Source organism: Tachysurus vachellii, chromosome 1 (genome assembly GCF_030014155.1).
Source record: "Tachysurus vachellii isolate PV-2020 chromosome 1, HZAU_Pvac_v1, whole genome shotgun sequence".
Classification (NCBI taxonomy): domain Eukaryota; kingdom Metazoa; phylum Chordata; class Actinopteri; order Siluriformes; family Bagridae; genus Tachysurus; species Tachysurus vachellii.
In genome coordinates, this window is record NC_083460.1 from 39,673,811 (window position 1) to 39,685,801 (window position 11,991).

At 40.3% G+C, this 11,991-nt stretch overlaps 1 protein-coding gene across 1 annotated transcript in view; it reads right to left on the reverse strand.

The window, feature by feature from the left end:
• Window positions 1-10,872, reverse strand: part of galnt18b (UDP-N-acetyl-alpha-D-galactosamine:polypeptide N-acetylgalactosaminyltransferase 18b) — a 110,466-nt gene extending 99,594 nt beyond the window's left edge. The window contains exon 1 of the mRNA XM_060887968.1: window positions 10,434-10,872. Within this exon, the coding sequence (XP_060743951.1) occupies window positions 10,434-10,665 (232 nt within the window). The 5' untranslated portion in view covers window positions 10,666-10,872. The remainder of the gene's footprint in view (window positions 1-10,433) is intronic.
• Between the last annotated feature and the right edge of the window lie 1,119 nt (window positions 10,873-11,991).

Here is an 11,991-nt window from a genome sequence, read left to right on the forward strand (position 1 = left end):
AATCAGTCAGTCTGTCAGTCAGTCAGTCAGTCATTCAGTCTGTCAGGCAGTCAAGTAATCAATCAGTCAGTCAGTCAGTCAAACAGTAAGTCAGTCAAACAGTCAGTCAGTCAGTCAGTCACTCAGTCAATTAATCATTCAGTCAGTCAGTCAAACAATCAGTCAGTCAGTCAGTCAGTCATTCAGTCCATCAGGCAGTCAAGTAATCAGTCAGTCAGTCAGTCAGTCAAACAATCAGTCAGTCAATTAATCAATCAGTCAGTCAGTCATTCAGTCCATCAGGCAGTCAAGTAATCAGTCAGTCAGTCAGTCAGTCAGTCAAACAGTCAGTCAGTTAAACAATCAGTCAGTCAGTCAATTAATCAATCAGTCAGTCAGTCAGTCAGTCAGTCCATCAGGCAGTCAAGTAATCAGTCAGTCAGTCAGTCCATCAGGCAGTCAAGTAATCAGTCAGTCAGTCAGTCAATTAATCAGTCAGTCAATTAGTCAGTCAATCAATCAGTCAGTTAATCAGTCAATCAGGCAGTCAATTAAGCAGTCAATCAATAAATCACTCATTCAACCAATCAATCAATTTCCGTTTTCTTTTCATTTCACTGTCTTTTGTAAATCTGTTCCTTCTCCGTCAGTCCAGTGCAGTTTAAAGAAAGACGATAGGACAATAAAAGTAAATTATTTCTTTCTAATCACAAATGAATGCGATGAAGACGAGCTGCTGTGCTGTGTGAAGAACCTCGCACGTTATCTCGGGTCTACAGCACAGAAAAATGCAAATAAACCTCCTTATTTACACTCGGCAGTATTACAGAGAACATTATTATACAATCAAATGTTTAGATGAGAAAAAAGAAAGAAAACTGTGCTGTTAAAATACATTATGCATTGGGCTTTTTCACTAAAGAGCTATTAAAATTATAATAATAATAAACTTTCTGAACACAAGAAGTGTGAGCTCTCATCTGGAACATGAACTGGCTAATGAACTTTTTACCACACACTCTCTCTCACACACTCTCTCACACACTCACTCTCTCACACACTCTCTCACACACTCACTCTCTCACACTCACTCTCACACCCACACTCACACTCTCTCACACACTCACTCTCTCACACTCACTCTCACACCCACACTCATACACTCACTTTCTCGCACATACACTCACTCTCGCACACACACTCACTCTCGCACACACACTCACTCTCTCGCACACACACTCACACACACAAGCTCTCACACACACACAATCTCTCTCACGCACACACAATCTCTCTCACACACACAATCTCTCTCTCTCACACACACACACACAATCTCACACACAATCTCACACACACAAACACACACAATCTCACACACACACACAACTCTGCTGTGCTGCTGTGCACATCTACAATCAGACATATGAATTATTTCATGATTATATCATGAGTTTTCTTACATACAGGACATGCAGTGTGATAGAAAATGAAGTGAAGATTATGTGACCAAAAACATGAAACTGTGAAATAAAATAACTTTCAAACTGAGGTTAAGAGACGTTTTATTTAATACCAAATAAACACATTCAAAAACATCAAAAACAGAAAAAGCTGGAGATTGTAGAAAAGATGGAGGGGGTAATAAAAAGATGTAAAAGATAAAAAAAAACGTCAAGAAAAAAATAGATGGATAAGTGTAAAAAGAAGAGGGTAAAATAAATATAGAGGTTCTAAAAGATGGAGATGTGTAAAAAAAAATGGATGGGTAAAAAGATGAAGGGTGTAAAAAAAGATGGAGTGTAAAAAAGCTGCAGGCGTAAAAAAAAGATGGAGGGTGTAAAAAAAGATAGAGGGTTAAAAAACACGGAGGTGTAAAAAAGATGGAGGGTGTAAAAAAAGATGGAGGTGTAAAAAAGATGGAGGTGTAAAAAAGATGGAGGTGTAAAAAAGATGGAGGGTGTAAAAAAGATGGAGGGTGTAAAAAAAGATGGAGGTGTAAAAAGTAAAAGGTGTAAAAAAGATGGAGGTGTAAAAAAGATGGAGGTGTAAAAATAAAAGATGGAGGTGTAAAAAAAAGGAGGAGGTGGAAAAAAAAAGATGGAGGTAGAAAAAAAGGAGGAGGTGGAAAAAAAAGAGGTGTAAAAAAAAAAGATGGAGAGATAAATAAATCTGAATGCAGTATCTGTTGTCAGGACATAAACAATCCTGAGTGTTTTATCATCACATCAGAACTGATTTAAGCGAATGTCCAGTAACCACACGCTGTAACTGAGTAATGAAGACATTTTACACCATGGCACTGAATTCTTCCTTCTGATTGGTCAGATTGTTTACTGTTGTAAATAAAATTCAATTTAATCTGCAATAATAAACCAGTACATTAAAACCTGTGCTTAAATATGTGGTTTCTATTCAAACATAATAATATTTATTATAATAACCACACCAAACATGGTTGTTTCCACCTGCGTTCTGTTTATTGTTCTGTGATTCTATAATACCTAGTAAATTCACACCAAAAGAACGTTCCCTGTAATTATGGATTCCCATAATACACTGCAGTACAGTACGTGTTTAAATTATACACCTTAACAGGGTGTCCGTAATGCACTTAGGGTTCAGGAAACACTGGATGTGTGGCATCTTTCTGTTTACATCTTTTTACATTCTGTTTATAATGTTATAGTTGTGTTCAAAATGTTTTTCCATTGCTAGTGATACACACTTGGGGAAAAAAGATGAGATGAGACAAATGAGTTGCCTTCAATTAAAAAAACGAGCCAATGAGGACAAAGTAGGCGTGTCCAAATGTCCAAAACACTGCATTTTTTATTTATTTATTATTTATTTATTTAATTTTATTTATTTCTCTTATCTCTAGGTTATTAATTACATTTTTTTTCTTGATTTTTCTAATTTATTTTTGTATTTATTGAATAATTTTTTTTCCTATAATCCATCTTAATAATATGCCCCGAGCCATCAGAGAAGCAATGTGAGCACATGCCCAGACAATCCACAGCCACTTCCAGGACAGAGGAGACACCCGACACATGTGGCAGGGCATACAGGCGATCACGAACTACAAGACAGCTTCACCTGCCTGTGACAGAGATGCCTCCCTCCCAGATGCGCTGAATGACTTCTACGCTCGGTTTGAGGTGCAAAACAACGTAACAGCAAAAAAGACCATCCCTCCCCCCCAACGACCAGGTACTCTGTCTATCCACAGCCGATGTGAGGAGAACTCTAAGCGGAGTTAAACCACGGAAGGCTGCTGGACCAGACAACATTCCTGGCAGGGTGGCTCAGGGAATGTGCAGAACAGCTAGTGGATGTCTTCACTGACATCTTCAACATTTCCCTGAGCAGCGCTGTTGTTCCTACGTGCCTCAAGACAACCACCATTGTCCCCATCCTAAAGAAGTCTACAGTGTCCAGCCCCAATGACTATCATCCCATCGCACTTACACCCATCGTTATGAAGAGTTTCAAGAAGCTCGTCATGAGGCATATCAAGACCCAGTTACCACCCTCACTGAACACCCTACAGTTCGCATATCGTCCAAACCTCTCCATGGATGCTGCCATTGCCACGGCCCTACAGTACATTTAGCCCTCACCCATCTGCACAATAAAGACACATATGTACGAATGCTGTTTATAGACTTTAGTTCAGCATTCAATACAATCATCCCTCAGCACCTGATAGGGAAGACCTCAGTCAGTCTGGTTTGGGAACATTATCTCCAGCACAGCACACACATGCACATCAACTGTATGGACCTACACCAAATACACACACTTTCAATATATATCCATCAAACTGTTTACATGCGGTTTTGCACACGTTTTTTGCTCTTTGCACATACTGTACTGTCTCACATTTCAGTCTTTGCTGTTTTGCACAATACTTTACAATAACTGATGTAACTGCTTCTATAATACTAATGTATTTATTTCACTATTTCTGCACACGTAATGCTGTCTGAACATGCAGTATTTACACTGGTCGGCTGTTTCTGTTTATTGTCTTGTGTATTGTCTTTTGTGTATTGTCTTGTATTTTTATCTGCACTGTCTTGTTCGTGTTTTGTCCTGCGCTGTCTTGTTTGTCTTTTGTCCTGCACTGTCTTGTTTGTCTTTTGTCCTGAACTGTCTTGTTTTTCTTTTGTCCTGCGCTGTCTTGTTTATCACTTGTCCTGCACTGTCTTGTCTGTCTTTTGTCCTACACTGTCTTGTATGTCTTTTGTCCTGCATTGCCTTGTTAGTCTTGTCCTGCACTGTCTTGTTTGTCTTGTCCTGCACTGTCTTGTCCTGCACTGTCTTGTTTGTCTTTTGTCCTGCACTGTCTTGTTTGTCTCCTTGTCTTTTGTCCTGCACTGTCTTGTTTGTCTTTTGTCCTGCGCTGTCTTGTTTGTCTTTTGTCCTGCACTGTCTTTTCTGTCTTGTTTGTCTTTTGTCCTACACTGTCTTGTATGTCTTTTGTCCTGCATTGTCTTGTTTGTCTTTTGTCCTGCACTGTCTTGTCTGTCTTCTTGTCTTTTGTCCTGCACTGTCTTGTTTGTCTTTTGTCCTGCGCTGTCTTGTTTGTCTTTTGTCCTGCACTGTCTTGTTTGTCTTTTGTCCTGCACTGTCTTGTCTGTCTTCTTGTCTTTTGTCCTGCACTGTCTTGTTTGTCTTTTGTCCTGCACTGTCTTGTTTGTCTTTTGTCCTGCGCTGTCTTGTTTGTCTTTTGTCCTACACTGTCTTGTTTGTCTTGTCCTGCACTGTCTTGTTTGTCTTTTGTCCTGCACTGTCTTGTTTGTCTTCTTGTCTTTTGTCCTGCACTGTCTTGTTTGTCTTTTGTCCTGCACTGTCTTGTCTGTCTTGTTTGTCTTTTGTCCTGCACTGTCTTTTCTGTCTTGTTTGTCTTTTGTCCTACACTGTCTTGTTTGTCTTTTGCCTGCACTGTCTTGTTTGTCTTGTTTGTCTTTTGTCCTGCACTGTCTTGTCTGTCTTCTTGTCTTTTGTCCTGCACTGTCTTGTCTGTCTTCTTGTCTTTTGTCCTGCACTGTCTTGTTTGTCTTTTGTCCTGCGCTGTCTTGTTTGTCTTTTGTCCTACACTGTCTTGTCTGTCTTTTGTCCTGCACTGTCTTGTCTGTCTTATTTGTCTTTTGTCCTACACTGTCTTGTTTGTCTTGTCCTGCACTGTCTTGTTTGTCTTTTGTCCTGCACTGTCTTGTTTGTCTTCTTGTCATTTGTCCTGCACGGTCTTGTTTGTCTTTTGTCCTGCACTGTCTTGTTTGTCTTTTGTCCTGCGCTGTCTTGTTTGTCTTTTGTCCTGCGCTGGCTTGTTTGTCTTTTGTCCTGCACTGTCTTGTCTGTCTTTTGTCCTACACTGTTTTGTTTGTCTTTTGCCTGCACTGTCTCGTTTGTCTTGTTTGTCTTTTGTCCTGCACTGTCTTGTCTGTCTTCTTGTCTTTTGTCCTGCACTGTCTTGTCTGTCTTCTTGTCTTTTGTCCTGCACTGTCTTGTTTGTCTTTTGTCCTGCGCTGTCTTGTTTGTCTTTTGCCTGCACTGTCTTGTTTGTCTTGTTTGTCTTTTGTCCTGCATGGTCTTGTCTGTCTTCTTGTCTTTTGTCCTGCACTGTCTTGTTTGTCTTCTTGTCTTTTGTCCAGCAGTGTCTTGTTTGTCTTTTGTCCTGCGCTGTCTTGTCTGTCTTGTCCTGCACTGTCTTTTTTGTCTTTTGTCCTGCACTGTCTTGTTTGTCTTTTGTCCTGTGCTGTCCTGTTTGTGTTCTTGTCTTTCGTCCTGCACTGTCTTGGTTGTCTTTTGTCCTGTGCTGTCTTGTTTGTCTTTTGTCCTGCACTGTCTTGTCTGTCTTGTTTGTCTTTTGTCCTGAACTGTCTTGTTTTTCTTTTGTCCTGCGCTGTCTTGTTTATCACTTGTCCTGCACTGTCTTGTCTGTCTTTTGTCCTACACTGTCTTGTATGTCTTTTGTCCTGCATTGCCTTGTTAGTCTTGTCCTGCACTGTCTTGTTTGTCTTGTCCTGCACTGTCTTGTCCTGCACTGTCTTGTTTGTCTTTTGTCCTGCACTGTCTTGTTTGTCTCCTTGTCTTTTTTCCTGTACTGTCTTGTTTGTCTTTTGTCCTGCGCTGTCTTGTTTGTCTTTTGTCCTGCACTGTCTTTTCTGTCTTGTTTGTCTTTTGTCCTACACTGTCTTGTATGTCTTTTGTCCTGCATTGTCTTGTTTGTCTTTTGTCCTGCACTGTCTTGTCTGTCTTCTTGTCTTTTGTCCTGCACTGTCTTGTTTGTCTTTTGTCCTGCGCTGTCTTGTTTGTCTTTTGTCCTGCACTGTCTTGTTTGTCTTTTGTCCTGCACTGTCTTGTCTGTCTTCTTGTCTTTTGTCCTGCACTGTCTTGTTTGTCTTTTGTCCTGCACTGTCTTGTTTGTCTTTTGTCCTGCACTGTCTTGTCTGTCTTCTTGTCTTTTGTCCTGCACTGTCTTGTTTGTCTTTTGTCCTGCGCTGTCTTGTTTGTCTTTTGTCCTACACTGTCTTGTTTGTCTTGTCCTGCACTGTCTTGTTTGTCTTTTGTCCTGCACTGTCTTGTTTGTCTTCTTGTCTTTTGTCCTGCACGGTCTTGTTTGTCTTTTGTCCTGCACTGTCTTGTCTTTTGTCCTGCGCTGTCTTGTTTGTCTTTTGTCCTGCACTGTCTTGTCTGTCTTGTTTGTCTTTTGTCCTACACTGTCTTGTTTGTCTTTTGCCTGAACGGTCTTGTTTGTCTTGTTTGTCTTTTGTCCTGCACTGTCTTGTCTGTCTTCTTGTCTTTTGTCCTGCACTGTCTTGTCTGTCTTCTTGTCTTTTGTCCTGCACTGTCTTGTTTGTCTTTTGTCCTGCGCTGTCTTGTTTGTCTTTTGTCCTACACTGTCTTGTCTGTCTTTTGTCCTGCACTGTCTTGTCTGTCTTATTTGTCTTTTGTCCTACACTGTCTTGTTTGTCTTGTCCTGCACTGTCTTGTTTGTCTTTTGTCCTGCACTGTCTTGTTTGTCTTCTTGTCATTTGTCCTGCACGGTCTTGTTTGTCTTTTGTCCTGCACTGTCTTGTTTGTCTTTTGTCCTGCGCTGTCTTGTTTGTCTTTTGTCCTGCGCTGGCTTGTTTGTCTTTTGTCCTGCACTGTCTTGTCTGTCTTTTGTCCTACACTGTTTTGTTTGTCTTTTGCCTGCACTGTCTCGTTTGTCTTGTTTGTCTTTTGTCCTGCACTGTCTTGTCTGTCTTCTTGTCTTTTGTCCTGCACTGTCTTGTCTGTCTTCTTGTCTTTTGTCCTGCACTGTCTTGTTTGTCTTTTGTCCTGCGCTGTCTTGTTTGTCTTTTGCCTGCACTGTCTTGTTTGTCTTGTTTGTCTTTTGTCCTGCATGGTCTTGTCTGTCTTCTTGTCTTTTGTCCTGCACTGTCTTGTTTGTCTTCTTGTCTTTTGTCCAGCAGTGTCTTGTTTGTCTTTTGTCCTGCGCTGTCTTGTCTGTCTTGTCCTGCACTGTCTTTTTTGTCTTTTGTCCTGCACTGTCTTGTTTGTCTTTTGTCCTGTGCTGTCCTGTTTGTGTTCTTGTCTTTCGTCCTGCACTGTCTTGGTTGTCTTTTGTCCTGTGCTGTCTTGTTTGTCTTTTGTCCTGCACTGTCTTGTCTGTCTTGTTTGTCTTTTGTCCTGAACTGTCTTGTTTTTCTTTTGTCCTGCGCTGTCTTGTTTATCACTTGTCCTGCACTGTCTTGTCTGTCTTTTGTCCTACACTGTCTTGTATGTCTTTTGTCCTGCATTGCCTTGTTAGTCTTGTCCTGCACTGTCTTGTTTGTCTTGTCCTGCACTGTCTTGTCCTGCACTGTCTTGTTTGTCTTTTGTCCTGCACTGTCTTGTTTGTCTCCTTGTCTTTTTTCCTGTACTGTCTTGTTTGTCTTTTGTCCTGCGCTGTCTTGTTTGTCTTTTGTCCTGCACTGTCTTTTCTGTCTTGTTTGTCTTTTGTCCTACACTGTCTTGTATGTCTTTTGTCCTGCATTGTCTTGTTTGTCTTTTGTCCTGCACTGTCTTGTCTGTCTTCTTGTCTTTTGTCCTGCACTGTCTTGTTTGTCTTTTGTCCTGCGCTGTCTTGTTTGTCTTTTGTCCTGCACTGTCTTGTTTGTCTTTTGTCCTGCACTGTCTTGTCTGTCTTCTTGTCTTTTGTCCTGCACTGTCTTGTTTGTCTTTTGTCCTGCACTGTCTTGTTTGTCTTTTGTCCTGCACTGTCTTGTCTGTCTTCTTGTCTTTTGTCCTGCACTGTCTTGTTTGTCTTTTGTCCTGCGCTGTCTTGTTTGTCTTTTGTCCTACACTGTCTTGTTTGTCTTGTCCTGCACTGTCTTGTTTGTCTTTTGTCCTGCACTGTCTTGTTTGTCTTCTTGTCTTTTGTCCTGCACGGTCTTGTTTGTCTTTTGTCCTGCACTGTCTTGTCTTTTGTCCTGCGCTGTCTTGTTTGTCTTTTGTCCTGCACTGTCTTGTCTGTCTTGTTTGTCTTTTGTCCTACACTGTCTTGTTTGTCTTTTGCCTGAACGGTCTTGTTTGTCTTGTTTGTCTTTTGTCCTGCACTGTCTTGTCTGTCTTCTTGTCTTTTGTCCTGCACTGTCTTGTCTGTCTTCTTGTCTTTTGTCCTGCACTGTCTTGTTTGTCTTTTGTCCTGCGCTGTCTTGTTTGTCTTTTGTCCTACACTGTCTTGTCTGTCTTTTGTCCTGCACTGTCTTGTCTGTCTTATTTGTCTTTTGTCCTACACTGTCTTGTTTGTCTTGTCCTGCACTGTCTTGTTTGTCTTTTGTCCTGCACTGTCTTGTTTGTCTTCTTGTCATTTGTCCTGCACGGTCTTGTTTGTCTTTTGTCCTGCACTGTCTTGTTTGTCTTTTGTCCTGCGCTGTCTTGTTTGTCTTTTGTCCTGCGCTGGCTTGTTTGTCTTTTGTCCTGCACTGTCTTGTCTGTCTTTTGTCCTACACTGTTTTGTTTGTCTTTTGCCTGCACTGTCTCGTTTGTCTTGTTTGTCTTTTGTCCTGCACTGTCTTGTCTGTCTTCTTGTCTTTTGTCCTGCACTGTCTTGTCTGTCTTCTTGTCTTTTGTCCTGCACTGTCTTGTTTGTCTTTTGTCCTGCGCTGTCTTGTTTGTCTTTTGCCTGCACTGTCTTGTTTGTCTTGTTTGTCTTTTGTCCTGCATGGTCTTGTCTGTCTTCTTGTCTTTTGTCCTGCACTGTCTTGTTTGTCTTCTTGTCTTTTGTCCAGCAGTGTCTTGTTTGTCTTTTGTCCTGCGCTGTCTTGTCTGTCTTGTCCTGCACTGTCTTTTTTGTCTTTTGTCCTGCACTGTCTTGTTTGTCTTTTGTCCTGTGCTGTCCTGTTTGTGTTCTTGTCTTTCGTCCTGCACTGTCTTGGTTGTCTTTTGTCCTGTGCTGTCTTGTTTGTCTTTTGTCCTGCACTGTCTTGTCTGTCTTGTTTGTCTTTTGTCCTGTACTGTCTTGTTTGTACTGCAACAGCTATATATGGTTGTAATGACAATAAAAGCTTCTTTCTTGACTCTTGACTTGCATAAAATGCAATATTTTCACACCTATCTGTCCTTGAAAAGTGTTTTTTGTCACGCATGTTGAAGTCACATACTTACATCTTATATCTCGCACTTTACCATTAAACACTCTACAGCGGTCAAGACTTCAAATCTCGCGAGATTCGCGCGCGCTATTTTAAGTTCGGATGTAATTACAGTGCAATGATTTGATTAAGTGACAGTGTAGAAATAAATGGTACAGAAATAACCCGACACGGTGCTAGGACAGTGACTCCAGGTCAGAATGTAAAAGATATAAAATGTAGGAGCTTCGTTGTGGACTTCAATGAAGTGTTGAACAACTCACGTTTTAAAACGCTATTAAATAAATACTCGTCAGCGCGCATGCGCACAACCAGGTAGCGCCTGTTCTATAGATCATAACGTTATAGCTTGTTATTATATAACAAACAGTGTTGTGTGTGTATCCTGGCACGTTTAAGACTTTCTGCTGATTATTAAACGTTGAGAAACGTAATGAAGTGAAAGCGACACTTCATAAAAAAAGGTTTTTTTTGTGTCAAAAGTGTTTTACCGAGCGAAGGTTTCTGCGCATGCGCACTTCACTTTAAATCAACGCTTCTTGTTATTTTAAAGCTAGAATAAAATAAAATTAAAAAAAAAAGATGCTTATGGATCCAAAACGTTTAACAATGTTTGTGCTTTTTTATGCAGATTTTTTTTCCTCTCCTGTTAAAGTCGAAGTAGATTAATAAAGTAGATAAAATGACCTGAAACAGATTATGAGGATGTTTATGGACCAGACAAGTCGTCAGAAGGAAAGAGATAAACGAACAAATAAATAAATAAATAAATAAATAAATAAATAAATAAATAAATAAAGAAGCAGGAGGGAAACATCTCACCTTGTATGTGCTGGTTCACGACACTTTCCAGCCGGTCGAGTCTCTCTATAATCCGCAGAGTTTCTCCCTTCTTGTCTCCCTCGGACCTCCTGGCTGGCACCGGGACTTTAATGTACACACTGGCGATGTAGTTGGTGACCCATCCGACGTAGAGCAGACACACGATGTTGGTCATTCCGCTCAGGATCACGCATGTGGACACTAAAGTTTTGGTTCTCCTGGTGCACGCCATGCCGACATGCCTGCGTCCAGCAGCCTCGCTCTTCTTCTCCTTAATAAAGTGCCATTCCTCAAGGTCACCTGCTTTATTCTCTCCGCACGGATCCGGATTTATTACTAGCTTTGTTTTCTTTCGCTCCTTCAGACACTCAGCAGCTCTGCTCCTGTTCCGGCGCGTCTTCCATCGCGATCTCACTCTCTCTCTCTCTCTCTCTCTGGATCTCTCTCCCTCTCTCACACACACGCGCGCGCGCGCACACACACACACACACACACACACACGCACACACACACACTCAGCAGAAGCGTCTCTATAGGAACGAGTAGGAAAGGCTCGCGGCGAGGCACGGCGTGTCGCGCTCCATGCTCTTAACCAATAAGATGAGACAAATGAGTTGCCTTCAATTAGAAAGCGAGCCAATGAGGACTAAGTGGGCGTGTCCAAATGTCCAAACAAACAAAACACAGCAACAGAGAGACGCTAGGTTATTAATTTAATTTATTTCTCTTATCTCTAGGTTAATAGTTTTATTTTTTTTCTTGATTTTATAATTTATTAATTGAATTTATTTCTCTTACCTCTTAGGTTATTAATTTGATTTATTTCTTGATTTTATAATTTATTTTTGTGATTTTTTTATTCCTGTTATCCATCTTAATAATATGTATAATATACAACATTTTTACACATGTCCGGCCTTGAAAAGGTGTAATAAAAATGCATACAAAAAGTTTTCATTACATTACACTTTATTCATGCAAATTCTAAGAAAATGACACAGACCCTTTAGCAATTCTATATTACAAGGCCAAAATGTGACCGTTTAAGACATTTATACATTAAGACAATTTATTGAGATAATATATTATGTATATATATATATATATATATATATATATATATATATATATATATATATATATATATATATACATTTATTCATTCCTGTGCTGTGTCAGAGATGTTTACATTTACATTTTATTTATTACATTTATAACATACAGATGTTAGCGCATCTCTGATATAATCGATCACGAATGTAATCCCCACACAATATAGCCTCAACATAGCCCCCTACCTTAACATAGAGACAAACTGAAGGCTTATAATAAACCTTATTTTAAAAGCACTTCTAATTTTTTTTTTTATTAGACAACCAATCACAGTCTTCAAAAGAATGTGTTTACCTAGTAACAGGTTAAGCCCCGCCCCCTCTCTAAGGTTGTATTTTCTTTAGTCAGAGTTGCTCTCTGAGATCTGAGGTCCTGAATCACTCGGAAGATAAGATTCTTAGTTAGACATTTAATACTGATCTCAGAGACATAATCTCTGAGATCA